At 46.2% G+C, this 23,989-nt stretch overlaps 1 protein-coding gene across 1 annotated transcript in view; it reads left to right on the top strand.

Moving 5' to 3' along the window:
• LOC142565934 (protein Skeletor, isoforms B/C-like) overlaps positions 1–23,989 on the top strand; it is a 325,890-nt gene that overhangs the window by 169,140 nt on the left and 132,761 nt on the right. The window contains exon 8 of the mRNA XM_075676557.1: positions 1,139–1,270. Coding sequence (XP_075532672.1) covers positions 1,139–1,270 — 132 coding nt within the window. The remainder of the gene's footprint in view (positions 1–1,138; positions 1,271–23,989) is intronic.

Genomic DNA, 23,989 nt, shown 5'->3' with positions numbered 1-23,989 from the left:
ATGTAAAAACGAGCAGTCGTGCTAGGGGTCCTCTGTTTGAATCCTGCCATCGGATAATTTCATTTATGTTTATTAATTCAATGCAACGTCTTTCTTAATCAGCGACTTTACTACCACTTTTCAATATGGGGTATGTATCAAACCTCTTTCCTGGGCCGATCCTGGAGCCAGTGCATAGCCGCGCAACAAGATTAAATCATTTTTAGGTTTTAAAACAAATTATGGGGTTTTACGTGCCAAAACTACTTTCTGATTATGAGGCACGCCGTAGTGGAGGACTCCGGAAATTTCGACCACCTGGGGTTCTTTAACGTGAATCTAAATCTAAGTACACGGGTGTTTTCTCATTTTGCCCCCATCGAAATACGACCGCCGTGGCCGGGATTCGATCCCGCGACCTCGTGCTCAGCAGCGCAACACCATAGCCACTGAGCTTTTAGATTTGAGCTCAGTTATTGTTTTGCGCTTTCAATATTTGAGTCTGAGAAGGTTTAAGATAAAAGGCGTGCTCTGCCCGTGTTTGGTTTCGTGACATTTGTTTGTGGGCTGCCGTTCTCAAACTTCTGCGGAGTAATTTTGACAAGAATGCGAGACCTGGTATGAGCAACTTTAGTGATAGAATGGTGTGGCAATATAACCTGCATATACCGCATGTCACATAGTGACGCATGGCATATATATATTAAATATATGCGGAACCTCACGGCGATGCCGACGGCGGCAATTCGCTTGGAGTGTCCATATAATTGCTATCTCAATAATAATCTTGTGGTATGAGAGTCGACGCTACAGCCACAATCTCTTAGTTATTGGAAAACTTTCTAGGATTGGTCGAACAAAGTTTAGTCGTAATAGCTTTTCCTGTGATCGCTTCTTTTATTTGCACTTGACTGTGTTGAATGTATTTTTAATTCCTACTTTCAGCAACAGCAACATTCCGCTTTCACATACTGCTTTTTCTCACATTTCGTTTTGTAACTAATGTGGCTTTTAATATTGTTACAGTTAACTTGGTCTTTTAATTATTGTAATAGTGTATTACTTTGGGATTCACCATTTCCCTCTGTACGCATTTCCTGAGACAATAACAGCATTTCAAGTAAATTTGTGGGACGAGCGCAAGTGTGTCGTTGTGCAGAGGTTCGCCGATACCTTGGCAAACCACTGGGAAACCTGGACACGGGCGTCCACGGCGTTGGCGGCAACGTCTACGTGGCCTCGGCAGACACCCTGGTGCTGGAGGACTTCAGCTACGATGGCACCGGCCCAGGTGATTCAAAAGCTCTGCTGCCGAGTGCTTGCACGGCCGTCTCGCGCTCCCGCGGATATCTAATATCGGGGCTGCTTAATGACGACGATAGAGACGTGGCGCATTTTCACCATGCATGACGGTAAGCTTTCTTCTCGACGTTGGTGAGTGAAACAACTTTATTTCGGTGCAGAGAAGGGGAAACCCCGCGCCACCCGGCTAGTCCCACGTAGGGACCGCCGAGCTCGACGGCCAGACCGCACGCAAACAAATGCGTCGAGTACTGAAAGCACTCATTCGGCTGTGTGGTTCAGAAATACCTCGCGACGCCTGCGTTATGAAGGAAGTGCACGGCGCAGGACTGCTTTGCCCACCTGTTCAACTGCACACATTTATCGTGAACATGGAACACTCGTCTGCGCACTGCTTCACCAAACTAATACCATTGGACTTCATTTCTGCACTGAGAATAAATCGACTCACTCCAGTTAGTTGCGCATGACACTCGCAAGATATCACTAATGGCCTAATAATGTTCTATGCAATGACAAGGCTGCATTTCCTCACAAAAGCAGAGAAGAGGCCAAGAGAAGGCAAATGGCATCTAATGGGCTGTTCGAAGCTTCGTGGCGTTAAGTCAATGTGCCTGCACATACGCTTTCGTCCGATTCTAATTTTGCACTGCTGGTTGAGTGACATTGTTGATGTAAGGAAAAAATTGGCAGTCACTGAAACACCTCTGTGTGGTTTAAATGCGAACGCGTGGTGACTTCTCTGCATAATTGTTTACGTCCATGACAGACGTCATACACTGTCGCGTGTCCTTCACAACTCTACCTTAATCCGTCGTGCTGTAATGTCTACCGACCGTAATTTAACTTAACCCACTTTAATCCACTTTGCTCTAGTTTGTAGGAACTTTAATCCACCGTAATACACTTTACTTCATCCTAATTTACTTTGCTCCACCTGGAGTCGCCTTACTCTAACTTGTTCTACCTTTAATTCTGTATTACTACTGACGTCATTCAAGACGCTGATGACGACAGTGATCATAATTATTTTTTACCACTCCTTACGGATCAGCGGCGGCTTTTCTGCCTCATTGGGAATATAATGGTTTCGCATTAAAATAAACACACAGTTTTGGAACTCTCTCCACACTGTGTTTGTGTGTGCCTCGAGATGTAGCAACTAAGAATATATTGCGATTCACCAACCATCGAACTTTTATGCGCTAGCCGGTAAGTCAACGGCCCACATACTGAAAAAAAAATTGAAAACTATCCTTAAACGTTCTGTATGCTCTAATACGGTCACGGAAGGTGTCAGTCATCTGTAAAAGCGCGCACTTATTCGGCAGCTTGGTGAAGACAGAAATATATTTTTTGAGTGGAGGGGTTTTCTCCACCGGCCACTGCCACTCCTCCACCTCATCTGTCTGTCTGCCTGTCTGTCTGTGCGCGTGCGCGTGCGCGCGTGCTGTCATATTTTGAGAAGCCAACAAACAATGGCACTAAGGACAGCATAGGGGAAATTATGCGTAGTTCTCATTGAAAAAAAAATTATGAATACTGGAAATGAAAGTGTATCAAAAAATAACTCGCCGCACGTTGGATACGAATCCACATCTTCGCATTATGCATGCGATGCGCTGACCAATTGAGCTACGCGGCGCCGTTTCCCCGTCCACTCTCCGGGGTATTTATCTACTTAGAACTAACCTTGGTGGTATTAGGCAGCACAACCACTCACTTATGCCGATGGCGTCACGTCTACGTGACTTTTCGGGCGAAGGCAACTGGTCAATGAACCCACACGTGGTACCTTAGTGCATCAAAGCTGCCGGATTCAAGACCTTCGCTAGTAATGAACGAGAAAAAGGAAAACGAGAGGTTTCCTTTCTTCTCGTTCAAAAGAAGAAAGGTTTCGTTTTCCTTGTAGGTTATGATTAACACAAATCGAGCCTCTCAGTTTCCTTTGTGCTCTTGTTTATGTATATAAGTGAGTCTGCTGGATCCAGTAGTTGCACCGGCACTGATGCAGACGCAAATACAAAAAAAACGATGCTTTATTTCCCACACACACACACACACACACACACACACACACACACACACACACACACACACACACACACACACACACACACACACACACACACACACACACACACACACACACACACACACACACACACACACACACGCACACACGCACACACGCACACACGCACACACGCACTTTCGATAGAATAAGCGCCAAAATTGACGGCACACAAGAAGAAATACAGACAGGACAAGGCGCTACTTGCAACTGTTTATTGAAATGACAAGTGGCTGATTATATAGCCACGAGAAGAGGAGAACGAAAAAAGAGGGACACTGAATATGTTAATGCGCACGTGCGAGAACACTGAAGATATAGCGAATCACGCTTAATCTAAATATAAAACTTATCTAAAAACATGCTTTCATTCGTATATATATTCAAAGACGGGGTACTGACACAGTTGTCCCCTCTTTTCTTAATCTCGTTGGCCTTCAATAATTCACGCGCAACAGAATCTTTACTTTTATACATGATTGTCGTATCATGAAGCCTCGCTTCACATACCCGTTCATCCTCATTTCCGCAGGTCATGCAATAAAGCGGCAAGTTAGAACCATATCCATTTTTCAATGAAAGCTTATGCTCCCGCAGGCGTTCATTAATACATCGGCCAGTTTGGCCGATATACTCTTTTCCACACTTCAGTGGAATGTGGTATACTACCCCTTCTTCACACTTAACAAAAGGGTTCGTATGTTTAATAGAACACCCTACTTTTTTAGAGTCATCCGGACCAATCAGGCGGCACAAAGTAGAAAGCTTTCGCGGCGCGGAAAAAACCACAGGAATTTTGTATTTCACGGCGACGTGTTTCAGATTATGCGCCACTTTATGAGAATATGGAATCACCACCGATTTTGCTTTCTTTTCGACTGTTTGACCTTCTTCACTTCTTTTCCTTTCTTTTTTCAGTTATTTCAATAACGCCTCCGAAACTTCGCTTAAAACCAAGCAAGGAAAGCCAGCCTTCCTCAACTTCAAAATCTGGTCCTCAAAGCTTGCTTGTGCCTTATGACAGCGCGATTTTTTCAGCGCGGATTCGAGGCACATAGTAGCAATTGCTCGTTTAACAGTCTTGGAGTGTGTAGACTCATACGGCAACACCTCCTTGCGGGCACGGGGTCGGTACGGGGTCGGGTCGGTAGATCTTGACGTAACCCTTACTGACGAAGGCTCCTGCTGGATGTACCGACCCCGTGCCCGCAAGGAGGTGTTGCCGTATGAGTCTACACACTCCAACACTGTTAAACGAGCAATTGCTACTATGTGCCTCGAATCCGCGCTGAAAAAATCGTGCTGTCATAAGGCACAAGCAAGCTTTGACGACCAGATTTTGAAGTTGAGGAAGGCTGGCTTTCCTTGCTTGGTTTTAAGCGAAGTTTCGGAGGCGTTATTGAAAAAACTGAAAAAAGAAAGAAAATGAAGTGAAGAAGGTCAAACAGTCGAAAAGAAAGCTAAACCAGGGGTGATACCGTAATCTCATAAAGTGGTGCATAATCTGAAACACGTCGCCGTGAAATACAAGATTCCCGTGGTTTTTTCCGCGCCGCGAAAGCTTGCTACTTTGTGCCGCCTGATTGGTCCGGATGACTCTAAAAAAGTAGGGTGTTCTATTAAACATACGAACCCTTTTGTTAAGTGTGAAGAAGGGGTAGTATACCACATTCCACTGAAGTGTGGAAAAGAGTATATCGGCCAAACTGGCCGATGTATTAATGAACGCCTGCGGGAGCATAAGCTTTCATTGAAAAATGGATATGGTTCTAACTTGCCGCTTCATTGCAAGACCTGCGGAAATGAGGATGAACGAGTATGTGAAGCGAGGCTTCATGATACGACAATCATGTATAAAAGTAAAGATTCTGTTGCGCGTGAATAATTGGAGGCCAACGAGATTAAGAAAAGAGGGGACAACTGTGTCAGTACCCCGTCTTTGAATATATACACGAATGAAAGCATGTTTTTAGATAAGTTTTATATTTAGATTAAGCGTGATTCCCTATATCTTCAGTGTTCTCGCACGTGCGCATTCACATATTCAGTGTCCCTCTTTTTTCGTTCTCCTCTCCTCATGGCTATATAATCAGCCACTTGTCATTTCAATAAACAGTTGCACGTAGCGCCTTGTCCTGTCTGTATTTCTTCTTGTGTGCCGTCAATTTTGGCGCTTATTCTATCGAAAGCTATGCACCAACTAACCCCACAACGTGTTTTACAACACACACACACACACACACACACACACACACACACACACACACACACACACACGCACACGCACACGCACACACACACACATATATATGTTGCCAAAACGACACCTTGTGATGCTGCCACTTCGCATCAAATTATGCTGTCATCCTTTAGCTATTTTTAAACATTATCATATCACAAACATCACCGCCCAAGCAATCGGTACAGATAGTTTACCAGCGAAGCTGAAACGTGCGGCCCCAGTATTTATCACTGGGTTAATCCCGATGGTTTATCAAACGCCGAATCTTCCGTACGCAGTTGGTTCTAGTTACTCGGCTGTACGAGCCTGTTCTTATGCCCGGGCTGCAGCATCGGGAGGGCGTAGACGAGCTCGTTCCCGGTTCCGCTCGCAGCGTTGCTGATCGGAAGCTGCCTGCTCCTCAGGAGTACGTATGACGCGTGGCCTACCCTTTTCGCAGCCGGAGAGGAACCGCTGCGCGCGCTCGGCTCCATTGGAGAGCAACTACGCCAGTACTGGTGCACAGGAAATCCAACATCACCTAGATAGCACAAGGCTTTTTCACTCCGATCCATGACGTCATGTTGTCTTGCCCAACTGTCATAGAATCTAATCCACGGCGGCCGCATTTCGATGGGGGCGAAATGCGAAAACACCCGTGTGCTTAGATTTAGGTGCACGTTAAAGAACCCCAGGTGGTCGAAATTTCCGGAGTCCTCCACTACGGCGTGCCTCATAATCAGAAAGTGGTTTTGGTACGTAAAACCCCATAGTTTAATTTAATAGAATCTAATGGGGATGCTCCCGAGTAGGCAACAGTGATTTAGACGTCACTGGTTTCATCACGCCAGCCTTGTCAATGAAAATTTCAGGCCAGGTAGCTGTTTGATCGGAGCAGACGGGCCTTGTGCTATCTGGGTGGTGTTTGCTAATCGCACACCTTTCTTTCTCTCTTTTTCTCGAGCGTGGGCATGGGTTGCGCAGGTGGAGGTTCCGCCGTACATTCGACCGACAGACGGAAAGACGGACGGATAGACGAAATGGCTTGCCATATACAGCTTCGCTGTAAAAAAAAAGAGACTACTGGTATCTTCGACTGGTCGCCTCCATATCCCGAAGCAGATTCGGCCAGATCCGGCGTTTCCCGAACTCGGAGGTAGAGGACAAGCCGAACGTGTGACTAGCTCTCGGAGGAGGAAATGGCAGATGCGAAACCGCGTGACCACTGCCAACGTCCGATATTTCGCCTGTCCAAAGCTACCGGGAAAACCGGCCGACGCGCTGGTGGGACGAGCGTTCGTTGCCTCGGTTGCCTAGGTTACGGTGTCGCAAACAACGGCGACGCTGTGTTGTGATGACATTGCTGAAAACGCTCTTACATTCGACTACTGGGGGGCTATTCTGTAAGAGTCCACCTAGTGGATTGTCCATTTCGGCCACTGCTGATTGGATGCAGCTGTACCGGAGAGGAGGAGACGGGCTGCCCTATCCAATCAGCAGCGGCCGAAATGGACAGTCCACTAGGTGGACTCTTACAGAATAGCCCCCCTGCTCCGACGACAGGGCTCGGAGCGCCTCGGACATGTCGGAGAGTGATCGAAAAGAGCCGAACGCAAGGCACGCACCCTCTTCCGTCCAGCCGACGAGAGTGCCACTCGCGAGAGCAGTCTAGAGCGCTCCGAAACGACCAGCCGAAGACGCCATAATATTTCGTTTATAAATTGATGCATCACATAGCATATGTTGAGACCTAGTTGGTACATGACTTGGAAAAAAACGAACAGCGCGAAAATCTGGAGCGAACCCCCAAAAAAGGAAACCACCATACCGGCGCTGCGAAAGTTGATGCCCAGCGAAGCTCTTGAAAAGCACCACTACAACTGCAGGCAATTCATGGCTTTAATGGTAGTAGTGCTCTTTTAGAATAGTGGTAGGAACAGGAGTAATGAAAACTTTGACAGCACGCTGCCGCTCATAGCGGTGCTTCAACCGCACCGAAATCAGTTGCTCGGCTGGTATGCACGAAAGGCTATAGGGACACGACGTCGCAATCACCGTGCCAGCTTGCGCAACAGTAATCGCTGCGTGCTTCGCATTGCCATGACGTGCGCCCTATTTTCGTGGTTCGGATGCTTGAGCTTCTTCTTCATTGAAACATGTGCTAATCTGTATGTAGTATGCGTGATTCTAAGTAATCTTGAGCTCTAATCATTTGCTTTAGCGGTCTAAGATCAATTTTGAAAAGTTAATTACTTTAGCGCCCGTTATTGCGCAAATAACTGCTCAACTTCGTCCTTATCTAGAGGTTACCAGTTTGATAACTCGAATAATAAGATGGCGTCACCAAGATATATATCGGTTTAATGTATTTATTTGGTGCAGTTAAAAGCAGCCACCATGTTGATGGGGCTGTAGGCTTCTTATGAAGTACGAAAACTTGGACAGGTCATCTTGGCGCAAATTAAAGTTGATGAGCGCATGTGCCCAACCGAGCACTTGTGCCATTAAAATCGGTTCTCCTACATGATACTAGAATCGCGCTACGGTCCATTGCGCAAGGTGTGCGAGAACATTGTGCACGCTCCCTGTTCCTTGGCGGCATCAGTCGCGTTCAAGTGGCGGCCAAAAGGCATCGATTGCGACAAGTGGGCAGCCAAGTAAGGATGGCTGTTTCAACGGCCGCATTCGCTTACTCACTGACGAGCGTGGCGTCAGTGCGCACACTCGGCGGGAACGCCGGCGGCAGCGAGCGAAGCGGCTTCAACGCACGAGCGGGGAGAGCGCACGGAGGTCTTGGTGGGCGCATCCCTGTCGCGCGCGATATTGAGCCGCGCTCGTCAGTTGTGCCCGGTCGTGAAATACGCAGCGCCGGCGCGCTTTCTTCCTTCGGATCGCACGCTTTCACTCGCCCGCACGGCGCCCTTTGTGCGGCAGGAATGCGCCCGGGGTGTTCGCATAAGATCGCAACAGCTGCCTGGGGAAGAGTATGCGATATTTGTGTGAGTATTTCGTGACAGATGGAGCAGCGCGGACATGTGCGTTAGATGAAAGAGTACTCACGTATTGTGATGAATGTCTTGCGTTACATAATTTAACTGTTTAATGTTAAGGCCTAAATAAGAAAGGGATATGGGACAATACTGACATGCGTATACAGTCGTGTTAAATAGGGGCCTGACGTGGCGTCCGTGGTAGAAGCAGCCCCAAAACCACACGCCTACTTTGGCCCATGAAATCGTGGTTTATAATTTATAAGTAATCGGCACAGTGTACGGCTCTTCAATTTTTGGTATGTCGATGGCGCAGTGCATTCTTGGCGGGCCCCTTCCACCATGTTTCAGCTAATATTTAAGGCAACTGTACTACATTTTTTGCACTCTTTTTCCGGTGACCTTTCTTAAAGTACTGATACAAAGTTAAGGTTTTGCGCTAGACACGCATGCGTGCGTACGAAATTTCCTAAATGGCGTCACAGGTTTCATTGGAGAGTAAGGGTGTGCTAACAGTGATATTTGAGACTGGATCGAATACGAATCGAATTCTACCAGAATCGAATCAAATATCGAATAGTCTTCGAATAATGAATAGACGTTGTCAGAATTAATATAAAGCGATGTTCACATTCCAGTATTCTTAATTTTAACAAGTTTCTGTAATGAGATAGTTATGAGGCGTTGTTTATAAAAGCACTAATGGAGCCCCCCCCCCCCCCCCTTTAGGAGCAAACCACTGATTTATTCACAGGCACATGGCTCTCCAGAGAGTGCGAATGATGCCTGTAAAGTATGCCTACCCAAGTGACGTAACCTCTACGGAAGCTCTGATGTTTTTTTTTTGTTTATAGCACGCCTGCGGGGTTGAAAATTTACCATAATTTTGCTCTAACATTTAGTCTACTTACAGGCAGTTCACGTTTAGAAATATTCGAAAAGTATTACAAAAATATTCGGATTTCCTAATAGGGAATGAATTAATTCTGGGGTTTTTGGTGCCAAACCACGGCTCGATTGTGAGGCGCGCCGGGGAATCGCTTGCAACGCCTAGGGAACCTTCGCGCAATGCACGGGACGCGGGCGTTGTCGGCCGCACCCGGACTTCGTGCTCGTCGCAAGTGTCAACGCAGCAAAAGTTGCAAGTTGTGAAAGTTTAGCATGTCGATACGGACACGATATGCTGACAACAAGGCAGTTTTAAAATAACGAGTCACGCATCTTACTCATTATGAGGCGAGCTTGCTCAGGAAAACAAGTAACAGTCGAAGCACAACGATGCCTGCACTCAGTGTCTTCGGCATGGGTTCATCGGACTTCAATGCAATCGCTGGCGTGGAACGCGGCCGATCAGCCACGCGCCGCCAGTTCACGCGTCCCATCTGCTCAATCGGTGACAGGAAATGTCGTGCAGTTGCGTCTTAAGTAACTGCAGTTAGGCGCTAGAAAACAGTCACCGATAAGAAGAATGAAAAAGTACAGTCGGGGCCTTCAATATTAGCTGAAGCATGGTGCGCATTGGGCCCCTGAAGAATGCACAGCAGCAGCGACCTAAAAAAGAAATGAAGAGCTAAACGCTTTGCGATTACTGGTACTTGTTAAACCAGTATTTCGTCCGTCAATGTAGTCGTGCAGTCTAGAGGCCGCTTCCACCATGGATATAAGTATATAACTATATTTTCCAGGTTCAACGGGGGGGGGGTTTTCTGGCAAAAAGCTGCCTGTGCAGCTTGACTGTGTCCAGAAAACCCCAAAGAAGCACACGAGCAATACAGGAAATCTTCAACCGATACGCATACAATAGCCACATTCAATATAGAGAAACATTCGCCATTTATGCATATAGAGTCTAATAATATTTGCACAAAATTTGAACAAAAATCGAAAATCGAAACGCTAAAATGATCATACGTGTGTACAGAAATACTAATAGTAATAACCAACCAAACATGCGGCATCTACAAGCGAAGACATGACCCGCCGTGGTTGCTCAGTGGCTATGGTGTTGGGCTGCTGAGCACGAGGTCGCGGGATCGAATCCCGGCCACGGCGGCCGCATTTCGATGGGGGCGAAATGCGAAAACACCCGTGTGCTTAGATTTAGGTGCACGTTAAAGAACCCCAGGTGGTCAAAATTTCCGGAGTCCTCCACTACGGCGTGCCTCATAATCAGAAAGTGGTTTTAGCACGTAAAACCCCAAATATTATTACAAGCGAAGACATAAAATCACATTTCAACAAAATATTTCCGCAGCTCAGCTTTCGTATATCCTATTGTATGTTTATACGTGTTTAGAACATGAGGCAGGTTTATGACATGGGTAATTTATCATCTGTGCGAAAACGTGGTATATTCCATGTATTAGTAGTTCTTGCGTGTATGTTAGCACGACGCATGTCCAAAGATGCCAGAGTAGAATAAAAATCAATGGATGCCGTCGAAAAATATATTTTTTGCAACAACTAAAGTTGTAAAAATGATTGACGCGGATAATGTTATGTGCTTCAAAAGCATACTTCGACGTAGTTGTATCGTGAACATTGGCGATTATTCCAACGATTTTCTTTTTGAGTTCGAAAACCTTAATTATGTTTGTTTTGGTCATTGTGGCCCATGCTAAACTGCAGTTAAGGTGAGAAAAAGTAGTGTGTAATAAACTTATAATTTACATGCCAAAGGTAAAGTTGCACGACATTGCGACAGAACCCCGAAGATGGAAGATAGTTTCTTGCAGACAAGGTCAGTGAGGCATCCCAGTTTAAATAACACGAAAAATATACTCCGAATAATTTGTGCGCTTCAGCCGCCGTGGTTGCTCAGTGGCTATGGCGTTGCGCTGCTGAGCACGAGGTCGCGGGATCGAATCACGGCCACCGCGGCCGCATTTCGATGGGGGCCAAGTGTAAAAGCACCCATGTACTTAGATTTAGGTGTATGTTAAAGAACCCCAGGTGGTCGAAATTTCCGCCGTGCCTCATATTTAGAAATTGGTTTTGACGCGTAAAACCTCATAATTTAATTTCTTTGTACACTTCAACTATTTCTATTTGGTTATCTTCAAAGTGAAGCGTGCAGTGAGGTATTATCGGTTTGTTTCTTGTGCAAAATATTATAGCCTTGGACTTTACAGAATTTATTTTTAACTTATTCATCCTTGACCACCTTGACAATTTAATTAGTAGGACCATTACATTTCGCCATTAAATCGTTAATTTAGGGTCTGAAAGAAGTAGTGTGCTATCATCCGCGTATATCTCAAAATGAAAGGAAGGATCTATACTTACAATATTGACACGTGTGCTTGTCTTTATTGGGCGACATGTTTCACCGCCTAACAAATGTTATCGCACAGCGGAGGACGCGCCTGCATGTTTCGGAAGTTTCTGGAATGTTATCGATGGTTCTATCCGTTGTCTGTTGTCGCCGAAACTTGCGTAATCTGATTGCATGTATGCGCGACGCGAATGGTGTGCAACTTTGTGGAAGGCATGCGGGTCCCAGCGATTACTCTGGAACATTCGATGACTGATGTATAAAAGCCGACGCGCTTGACCCGCTGATCAGCTTTTCGACGATCGCTGACTGAGTTCGTTGCAATCGTTGTGCTTTAAGTGTAGCCTGTCATTGTGCGCACAGGTTCGCCCAATAAAAGTTAGTTTTTTCTGTCATAGTATTGCCACTGTGTTCTTTAACGTCACTATCCCGTGACAATATCATTTACGTACGTATTAAACAAAAGGGGTCCCGATACGCTCCCTTGTGGGACACCACAACTGATAAGCAAACGCGATGAAAGTTCATTATCTAAAGACACCGACTTGCTTCTGTTTTAGAGCTATCCTTCAAGCCATGCGAGTGTTCTACCACGAATTTCATACATTCTAAGCTTGTTGACAAGAATCATGATTTAAGCAGTGAAAAGCCTTACTAAATTCAGGGACAAGGCCCAACGTATACAAGTTCTCATTATATTGTTCAAAATAATTTCCTTCATTGTTAATAACGCTGTTTCTGTAGATTTACCTGTTCTGAATCCAAATTGTGACTCAGATAGTACTTATGTTTGTCAAAAAACTTACTTATCCTTGATGAAATGACCTTTTCCAGACCTTTGGAGAACACAGCGAGCGCTGAAATCGGCCTATAATTTGCTGGTACATTTTGGTCACCCCCTTTTAGAATGACAGATACTTTCATTGCGTTGGCAAAAACCCCGCACTCAAATGCAAGATTGTAGATGTGTGAAATCAAGGGAAAAATTAGGGGCAACATATTTCAATGGCTTCATCTGCATGCTGTTGATATCTAAGGTTATAAATAACGTACCGCTCGAAGGACAAAGACTGCGAGAGACGACATATGTCGTGTATGTCGTCTATCGCGGTCTTTGTCCTTCGCGCTGTACGTTATTTTTGATCATGAATTACCAACTAGCCCAAACAACCACCCTAGATATCTAAGGCTTTGCTTTACTAATTCCCATGTACACGTTATAAACATAATTTGCATCAGTAGGCGCGAAAATATAGTCTCACTAAGCTGACTGGGATAAGTGGAAATTGTAGTATCCCGAAGGGTCTTGAGATGAAGAAATGTTAATAAGAAATTGCTTGTTAAAGTATTCTGCAAGGCCCTCCGTTTTATTTCGTTGCCATTAACCAGCATATATTTTGTGACAGAGATTCGCACGGCGACCTAGGACATCGTTTAAACCTTTCCAGGCAATATCTGGTCTCCTTGAACTAACACTAGAAAAGAGCTCCTGATAATAGGATGTTTTCGCTTCCCGCAGCTCGGAGTTTAATCAGTTTCTTAACTTTTTAAAGTGAAGGGGTGTGTCCTCTGCACGTGTTCGAAGGAACGTTTGATAGAGACGATTTTTGCGCTTTATCATTTTGAAAAGTTCTCTTGTTACCCATCGTTTTCTTATCTCTTTTCGTATTATTTTTCGTGTACGTTTCGAGTGGAAAGTGCTTCGAATAGAAACGAAGGAAATGGTGAAAAAAAAGGTCGTACGCATCACCGACATCAGTTTTGTGCAGCACACAGGACCAGTCAAAGTTCATAATGTCGGGCTTAAATGCTTCCAAAGAGGCATCTGTTATGCGCTCCACAGCAACAGACTCTTTCACATTGCTTCGCATAGCATGCTCATTTCGAAAGATGACAAACACTGGACAGGGATCGCTCACATCAGAAGCGATTGTACCAGCAGAGAGCACACTCGTTTCAATGTTCGTAATTACTAGATCTAGTGCCGACGCAGTAGCGCATGTGACACGTGTTGCTGTTTCTATTAAGTTGACAAAACCACAGGAGAGAATCTTCATGTTGAAATCATGTACAGTAGCGTTATGGTCTAGAATGTTAATATTACAATCACCGCTGCACAAAAACGAACATTTGTTTAGTGACGCATATTCTAGAATCTGGTCAAAATAATCCGTAAAATGTTTCATGCTACAATTTGGGGGCCGTCATACGACTGAAATGATTTGATTTCGATTTTGCATTGTTAGAACTTCATAATCATCGGTAACGTCACTAAGGTTAGGCAGAATGTGGCACCTTTTGCACGCGAGAGTATAGATTGCAACACTGCCACCGCGTTTGTTAAATCTGTTAAGGAAAAGCATTTCGTAACCAGGCAGCTGTAGCATTTTGCTATCAGACTGATACCACGTTTCGGTGAGCATAAAAACCGTAAATTCGAAAGAATTGTTTTAGAAGTAGAACGATTTCGTCTTGCTTGTTGCCTACCGAGCAGGCGTTAAGGTGCAAAGCGGTTTCACAGTTTGGGTCTATTAGCTTCACCTGTTGTGGTGGGGCTAATTCGTGATAAGTCATTTTTCTTTGTTTGTTTTGTGATCAAAGAGCAGAACGACGACAGATTTCCAGGTGAGCTATGATTATCGCCTGTTGCTGGCTCTGCACGACTGCTTCCCAGCGAGAAAAGCTTCATGAGGGGTCTGTTCCTTGTTATCGGTACAACTGTCGAGCCATCGGATTGCCTCATGAAAATATTTCCATTCTGTGACCACAGAGCCTTCCACAGATGCTCATACTTTTTTAACAGCGAAAGTAAACAGTTTCTTTTGTCCCTGGCAGAGGTGCTCATTGACGTATACAGGATCAGAATTTTCCAGTCCAATGTCAGCGTTTTTCAGCCTCATCTTCTTGGCTTTCTGCAGGACAGTATCACGTTTGGCTCGAGACCAGAACTGAACTATAATATTGGACTTATCTGCCTTTCGTTTTGGTACCAGATGACAGCATTCAATGTCACATTCTTGAATTGACTCACTGATTGCGTTTCCTATCTTTGAGACTAAGTCAACCACAGATTCGCTGTCACTTTTCACGACTCCTTATATATATAGGTTTTCCTTTCTTGTGTATTGTTCGGACAAAAGAAGTCACTTGTCCAAATCGAGCACCTTTCTTTCCAAGACTGGTGTGCATTGATCGAAGCGTCTCATTTTCAGCAGCGAGGTTGTTGCTTTTAGTGATTTTCGCGTTTAGTTTTCCCTCAAGCTCTTTAATAGAGTCATGTGCAAACTCGAGGCTTTTAACTAAGCCTTGCTTTTCACTCTTTAGTTCTCGAATTTCATTTCGCATTTCCCGCTCTCTCATCTCACGAAATAGCTTGATTTCAGCTTTGGTTTCTTCTCTCAACTTTGCGACATCAGCGTTGGAATGCTTTTTCATTTTTGCCACTTCCTTGCCAGTCATTTTTAGACGTGTTCCCCCCTACAGTCAAAGAACACACTCAATAAGTTGGCGAAACACTTGGCAGCAGCGACAAGCGACTAATAATAAGGCGTATGATCAATGTGTTCTTCCCGCTAACCTGCGATGAAGGAAAGACCAGATTAGGATGCTTCCGGTGCGCTCGTCGCTACTGCCAAATGCCGCGAAAGTCGACGAAGGCGCTTCTTTTGTAAGTGTGGAAGGTTACGTGGGAGCCAATATAGCAGATCACTGCGCAGCCGAGGGTGGCGCCTTCTTGAATCAGGTGGGTCCAGAGTAGCCCGTGTTTGCACCGCGGCAGGGTGCCAGATGAATCAATGCTGGCGCCTAGTGCGTATGGAGAGTTTTTCGCTTACCACGACACGAAAATTTCCTTGGACCGTAGAGGTATACGGCTTCGGTGTAAAACAGTTGCCTGGGGCAAACCATCAGATAAATTTTTCAGTACATTGTAACAGATAGGGCAGCATGGACATGTGTTTTGGAACAAAAAGTACTGACATTTTAGGATGAGTGCTTTGCAGCGCCCTAATAGCACGACATCCAGGCTTGCAGTATGTAATAAATAAATAACACAGGGCAATGCCGTGCCGACCCGCGGCGGAGGGGAGGCAGGCGTTAAGAACTCCCCATACGTGGGCCGCTCCCGAATATAGTGTAATACCGGCCCGACCCGCGGCGGAGGTGAAGCAGACGTTAAGCACTCCCCACACGTGGGCCGATCCCGATGATTGTGCAATAGCGGGCCAACCTGCGGCGGAGGTGAAGCAGGCGTTAAAGGGGTGGAGACAAAAATTTGCGTTCATGCGTTCTTTGATTCAAGCGTTGCGTGCTGCTTCAAGAAGCACGATACACACCGCATGATTCATATATACCCGATAAATAATTTAATAATAGCATTATTACACCGAGCGATTTTGGTTTCGGTTTCTGGGCTCCGGGTGATGCTATGACGTCGTAGGAGAAGAAACGCAACATGTCTTGGTCACATTGGTCACAAAAAATAGTGGCGTGAAAAGGCTTTGCTGCGTCGTCTGCTCTCGTATACGCGTGCTCTGCCTGCAGAGGTAAAGTGGTGATTAGAAGCGCATGTCTCGATTATTATAACTATTGCGAAGAGCGACAACAAGGGTAAGAAAATATTGCGGCTTGTGATAGTCGGTGATTCATTCCAAAGTGCCGTCAGCTTTAGCTTTGAAGTGAACCGGAAAAAGCCTAGCGACGATATCGGCGTCGCTGAAGGATAAGCGGCGGTGAGGCTGCCGTCGGTGCCAGGGTGACCACTCCTCGGTCGCTCATTGGCCGCTTCGCCGTACGGCTGTAGCACAGATGGGTCCCAACCCATCCTCTCTACCGCGAGGTAATCGCGCCGTTCGCGAGCAAAACTGCCGTCGCACGGCGGCCCACGAACGGCAAACGGCGTGCGGCGAGTTGTCGTGCCGGTATCGTGGACGGGTTTTTACACGTTGAGAAAAGCCAAGCGAACGAGAGACCGCTCCGAGCTGCCGAATTATGCGACTCGCAGATGCTACGTCAACAGCTCTCCGCTACAGCGCTGTGCATGTCTCGGTTAGCCAAGGGCCAGGGTTAGCTCGGTTACAGTGTTCTAGAAGCCTGTAGCATAGAGAAAGGATGTCTATATGCCTGTAGCTCGGTCATAGTGGAGGATATATGCTCGGTTGCTCTGTTCAGCAGGCTCCGTAATCGGCATTTCATCGCTCCTCATCATACGTGACGTTTTTGTGCTAGTGTGCTATGACGTCAATATTTTTGTTCTTCCGCTGTCACGCCAGATAACAGCCGCGCTAGCGATGGGTCTTGACCACGAGAAGAAGCTTTTACTGACTTTTTGGAGCTAAAGTAAACTTATTTTCAAATGCTTGCAGCGTCCTCGTTGTGGGTGTCCTCGCATACAGAAGCAGCCTACAACAAGCTTTTTATAGCCTCAAATTTTGGTGTCTCAATCCCTTTAAGCACTCCCCATACGTAGGCTGAACCTTAACCGACCCGCGGCGGAGGTGCAATTCGCCATTAAAGGGCCCACATACACAGCTTCGCTGGTCATCCTTCTTCATAGAGTAGAAGGGCACTTAGTTTTTTATTCCTGATGATGCCAGGAAAGAGAGCCTGATGCCACCAACGCTCTGAAATCTAATCGGGAGTGCGTACAATGTTCTCGCACCCCTTGTGGGATATGCCGTAGCGCGAGGTGCTTTTTGTATAATGTAGGAGAATCGGTTGTGGAGGCAAAAGTGCATGGTTGGGCACATGCGCGTTTAAGTTCATGAAGTTGAATTTCGTCAATAGAGACTTTTAGCTCGTCCGCTATCCGGCAAAGGGGCCTTCTTTGGCCGGATTGCCGGATGAGCGGGGGCGTAAACTTGAGCGCCCGGAGTGGTACAGCCGCCTGGAGGCGAACAGCTCAATCAGCCACAATGCTAAAATTGCAGTAACCTACTATAATCTGCTTTGCTGTTGGTGCAAATTTACGGGAGCAGCGTAATTGTGAACACGATTACGCCGCTGTCGAAAATTTACACCAGCAGCTAAGCAGAATGTAGTAATTGGTTCTGTGTTTGCGTGGTTCAGATTTGCACCATCAGCTGGCGCCACCAACCTGGCTGCACACGTTTACGCCCCCGCTCATCCGCCAAACCACATGCGCTTGCCGGAATACCGCAATACAGGCGTGCCAAAGCTTTCGTACTTACTTTATAAGGAGACTTTATAAGGAGCGCACTGCACCATCGATGTGCGGGCTGTTTTAGCTGCACGAAATAAAAAATTAGTCCGTTAGAAATCTTAGTGACATCATATTATTAGTCGAGTCTGCAAGTTGGTAACCTCTAGATATGAATAAGTTGAGCAGTTTGCTATGATTGATTGGTGCGATGAATGATTGGTCTTAGGCGGCTAAAGCAAATGAGTAGTTTGGAGCCAGTGCTCGAGATTATCCAGCTGAGCGAATCCAAAATCAGGTATGGGGCTGACAGATGAAATAGCACATGTGGTACAGAGGTTATGGACAGGAATAACGTGCCTCAGAAAGGCTGACCAACGTTTCCATAGGAGGACCTATCTTCGTCAAAGGCGGCTTCGTCATCCTCGGCAGGTTAGTTTTACCGCGTTAGTAGAGTGACGTCAGGTGCGGTTGTTGTGAGTGGCGGCTGGTTGTAAAGGGAGAGACTGCAAAGAAAATGAGCGCTGTTGCCGGACGTCTGTAAGCGTGGTTCCTAAGACGACGGGACAAGAGCGGGAGAGTGCGAAGGCGGGGAGAAAAAAAAGATAAAAAAGGAGACAGAGAAAAGAGATCAAGAGGGAAAAAATTGCCGACGATTACGTTACTTCCTAATGCGAAATTTGAGCGCAGCAAATAAGCTGTTTCACCTTTTCGATAGATTGAGGCAAAGAAATCTAGCAACACATGTGTGCGCTATCACAGAATTTTTTTTTGTATTTTTCACACGTATTCCTTTAACAAAGACTCCACTAACAGTTCTTGACAGTCATGAAGGAAGCTTTGTGGTCGGAGAAATAGACTGATATATGTTCGACTTGGTACACCAATGCTTGATTCTCAAAGACGAGATGTATACAAGTGCCTCGCGAGGTTGTCACAGCCGTGGGACGCGTTACGAGTGAGAGGAACGGGATGTTCTCCCGCATAAGTGTTAGGAAATTGCTGTTTGTCTTTATGTCAAGCCGCCACCGATCTGGCTCTCTGATTGCCACCGCACAGGGCGAACGGCAGCGGCAATTTCGGCTCGGGCGGTGCACATATACAGATCCGCCGCCACCGATCTGGCTCTCTGATTGCCACCGCACAGGGGTTGCATTGGAGGAGGAGCGAAGAAAGGAACTAAGTTCGAGCCGGCGCTTTGACAACCGGAGACTCGCAGGAAGAGGGGGGAGGGGGGCGGCGTGTACACCCAGCGGCAAACGATGGGGGCAGAAGCGCGCGCAGCAAGCGGACAACACGATAAAGGGAGGAGGGAAGAGATAGCAGCGACTGACTGATGCCGCTGACGCCGATAGTGAGTCAACCCCAGCTGCGGAGTTGGTTTCAGGGACAACGAATAACCGGCGCGTCGGCAACTGAAGAGCACCCTATCCGCCACACAAGGACAGGGGGGGGGACCCTTTCCTCCTCTTTCTGCATGGCGGCGACGGTGTTCTATGCAGTCACGTTATCTTGACTCTCTAGCGGCGTCAGCGGCATCCAGCGGTATCAGTCGATCGCTGCTAGCGCTGGGGGGATGAAAGGGGGGCGGAGCTGGTTACGAGGCCGACGACGACGCCGACGCGAAACCCAGGAACGGACGCCAAAGAGCTGCGCTCTAAAAAGAACAAGAGAAACAGAAGGGCTAAGGAGGCTGTTGGGGGAGCGAGAGGTTAGGGAGCATTCAGGGGGTCGTTGGAGGCATGCTTTTGTGGCTTTAGAAGGGCTGGTCAGCCGGTCAGATCGCGAGTAAAAGAAAAGACCCAAAAAGACATCACTTGAAAGAATGACTTGGTTAGCCTAGCAGCAATGCGTCGGTTGTTGTTGAAGGAGTTAAGATGGCGAACAAGGAGTCTGGGGGGCAATGATGGGGTCGCTGGAAGGCAGCGGCTTGGTCTTACAAGGGAGGTTAGCTCCAGTAGCTCAACGTAGGCGTCGTCACGGCGGTATACACAAATGTCAACAGCCTTTGTGACTTAGGCGCCGGAAAAGGTATCCTGGCTTCTGGGACTTTGAAATGTGTTGGTGAGAGTGTTTCAAAAAAATTAAAGAAAAAACAGACAAAGCTACAACTCATTTTTAATATACTCTTTCACGTGTTTACACATATATAAACTGTACGACCCCTTTTACCATATACACCTGCCCCTGCCCTCTTTTACTCATGTCCCACTCCTATTGTTATTCCGGTTTCGGTCCCACCCCCCTGTTTTCTTGTCTGTTTATTTTATTTTTTAGACGCCCTCACCAACACATTCCAATCCATCCCTTAGAAAAATGCCTATTACCATTATTTTATAAAGTTTATGAACAGGGATAAGGTGCCTGAGATAGGATGGCCAGCGTTTCGATAGCAGGACCTATCTTCGTCAGAGGCGGCCTCGTCATCCTCGGCATGTTGGTTTTAAAAGGTTAGTGCAGTGACGTCACGTGCGGTTGTTGTCGGTGGCGATTGGTTGTAAAGGGAGAGACTTGAGAAATAATGAGCGCTGTCGCCTCACGTCTGTGAGCGTGGTTCCCAAGACGAGGGGACAAGAGCGGGAGAGCGTCGGGAAGGCGGGGAGAAAAGAAAGAAAAGGAGAGAAAAAATGGGGGGACACCAAAAGGAAAAAAAAGAAAGAACGAGAAAAAAAGGGGGCCATGGGAGGGCGTTGGCGGCACGTTGTTGCGGCCTCAGAAGAGCCGGTCAGGCGGTCCGTGCGCGAGTAACACAAAAGAGGAAAAAAGAAACTTGAGTTGAAAGAGTGACTTTAGTAGCACAGCAGCAATGCGTCGAGTAATTTTCAAGTAGTTAAGATGGCGGCAAGGAGTCTGGGGTGCATGGGGTAACTGGAAGGCAGCGGCATAGTCTTTCAAGGGACGTTAGCCCAGTAGCTCTACGTAGGTGTCGTTACGGCGGTGTACAGAAATGGCGCTACCGTGTGTGGCTGAGGCGCCAAAAAAGGTATACTGACGTCTATGACTTTGGGATGTGTTGGTGAGGGTATTTCAAAAAATATTTATTGAAAGCAGACAAAAAAAGAAAATAGAGGGGGAACAGAAACCGGAATAACAAATAGGAGGGTGACGTGCCCAGAAGCGGGCAGGGACATGTGTACATGAGAAAAGGGGGTCGTACAGTTGACATAAACGTAAAAACGTGAGAGTATACTAAATTGAATAAAAACATAACTGTGTCGGAGAGTCATATCATTTCAAATCTTAGTTGCCGGAGTGACATAGTTATTAAGGAAGCAGATAAGGGTGGAAGTATAGTTATTTGGCCAGTGGTGAAATACAAGCACGAGGCTTATACACAGCTAAACAACCCAGAATATTACCATAAGCTAGATAACGATCACATTATCCTACACAGTGACAATTACCCATAAGCTGAAATCCCTTTTGGCTGATGAAATGATAACACCGTCAGAATACAAATTTCTTAAACCAAGCAACAAAACTGCCGGGCGTTTCTACCTCCTTCCAAAAATTCATAAAATTCCATCCACTGAACTATACACCGCTACTATAGCAGGTCGCCAGATAGTATCAAACAACAACACCCCGACAGAAAGCATGTCCACATTCCTTAACCACTTCCTTGGTGACTTGCCAAAAGCCCTTCCGTCATTTGTACAAGATACGCCCGTATCTGCCCGTAATTCTCAGCAGGTGGGGCACCTGCTGAGAATTACGAAGCACATTAATACTAAAGGCAGACTACCCCACAACACAATTCTCGCAACACCAGATGTCACGGCCCTGTACAGCAACATTCCAATCAGTCCCTGATGGTTTATCTTCAATAAGAAAACGTTGTCTAAACAAAATGCACAACACTCTACTGAAGTCTACTTGTCTCTCCTTGAATTGATTCGAACACATAACTACTTCGAATTTGAGGAGAGTTACTACCTACAGGTATATGGTAGAAGCATGGGTACGCCTTTTGCAGCAAGCTACGCGAACATATTTATGGGGATTCTAGAAACAGATTTCCTATCGCGCTGCACTGACAAGCCCCACACATACCTACGATACATAGACGACATATTCATAATATGGGGACATGGTCAAGACAGTCTAGATAAATATGTTGCATTTCGAAACTCTTTTCATTCAACAATAAAATTCATATCAGAATCCTCAACTGAACGCACAAACTTTCTGGACACAACAATGTACATTGACAATGGGGCGCTAAAGGTAACGCTGTACAGAAAACCTTTCGACAAACGACAGTACCTAGAATTACGACCCACCATCCCAGACATTGCGAACAAGGCATCTTTAAAGGCCAAGCTCTCTCTCTGCGCGTCTCATTTGCGTTGAAAACCAAGACTGCACAGACAGACTCGATCGCCTTAAATAAACCCTATCAAGCAGGAACCACCCAAACAGTGACCTTCAAAAAGCCTACACTGCAGCAACCAAACTTGATAGAGCCGAGGTCCTCAAGCCCCACCCGAGGATCACAAGAACAACAATGCCTCTTCTCAGTACTAAATTCTCAAACGCACTCCCAAATGTGAATAATATCCTCAGTAAATACTACCCAATTCTCACCAGCAACCAGAAACTTAATATTTTTCCCGAACCGCCCAGAGTAGCCTATGGACGCAACAGTACTTTTAAAGATATTCTTGTGCATGCCAAACTAAGGACAAAGACGAAGTTGGGAATCGGTCCCTGTGGCCGCCCCAGGTGCTCGACATGCAAACATATTCAATCTACTGCTACAGTAAAAAGTAAAGCGTTGAATTACGCACAGAAGGTAACTTCGAGTTTCACCTGCACATCAAGCAGCGTATTCTGCTGTCTACAATGTGCCGCTTGTAGCAAACAATACATAGGTGAGACTCGACAACAAATTCATACAAGACTCAACGGTCACCGCGCGGACACAACACACAGTTTACCGAAATCAGTAGCCAGCCACTTCAATGAACATGGTCATATATTTGAAAAAGCAAGGCTCTATATACTACAAACAAATTTCCGTTCACCTCGCGAAAGGAAATATACGGAATCATGCCTCATACACAAGTTTAATTGCCTTCACCCGAAGGGAATTAATTTGGCACGTGGCAACTTAGAATCTTTAAAAGCGGTAACTTAAATCTGAAATTCTCATATCATCAACCAAGACACAAAACACATTATGCCACCAGCTAACCTTAATTCATAACCTCACCTATTCCTCCATTTCGAAAAATTTTTCCTGCTTACTACTCAATTTAATATACTCTTTCATGTTTTTACGTTTATATCAACTGTACGACCCATGTACACCTGCCCCCGCCTGCTTCTGCGCATGTCACCCTCCTATTTGTTATTCTGGTTTCGGTTCGCCCTCTCTTTTCTTTTCTTTGTCTGTTTTTATTATGTATTTTTGAAACACCCTCACCAATCCATTCCTATGTCCCAGTCGTCAGCATACCTTTTTCGTCGCCTCAGTCACACAGGGCACCGCCATTTCTGTATACCGCCGTAACCACACCTACGTTCAGCTACTGGGGCTAACGTCCCTTGAAAGACCGGCTCTTCTAGAGCGACAAAAACATGCCGCCAACGACACCCCTGTATGCCTGAATGCTCCCTAACCTCTCGCTTCCCCAACGCCCTCCTATGCCCCCCTTTCTTTTATTCTGTTGAAGTCCCCCCCCCCGTTTTTTTTCTCTCCTTTTCTTTTCTCCCAGCCTTCCCACCACTTTCCAGCTCTTGTCCCCTCGTCTTCGGAACCACTCTCACAGGCGACAGCGCTCATTATCTTTGAAATCTCGCTTTATAACCAACTGCCACCGACAACAACCGAACGTGACGTCACTGCACTAACCCTTTAAAACAAGCATACCGAGGATGATGAGGCCGCCTTTGACGAAGATAAGTCCTCCTATCGAAACGTTGGCCAGCCTTTCTGAGGCACCTTATCCCTGTTCATAAACTTTATACCGCGGTGTGCTATTCTATC

Source organism: Dermacentor variabilis, unplaced genomic scaffold, assembly GCF_050947875.1.
Source record: "Dermacentor variabilis isolate Ectoservices unplaced genomic scaffold, ASM5094787v1 scaffold_12, whole genome shotgun sequence".
In the NCBI taxonomy this organism is placed as follows: Eukaryota; Metazoa; Arthropoda; class Arachnida; order Ixodida; family Ixodidae; genus Dermacentor; species Dermacentor variabilis.
Note: the sequence above shows the minus strand (reverse complement) of the source record. Positions and strands in the feature narration are given on the sequence as shown.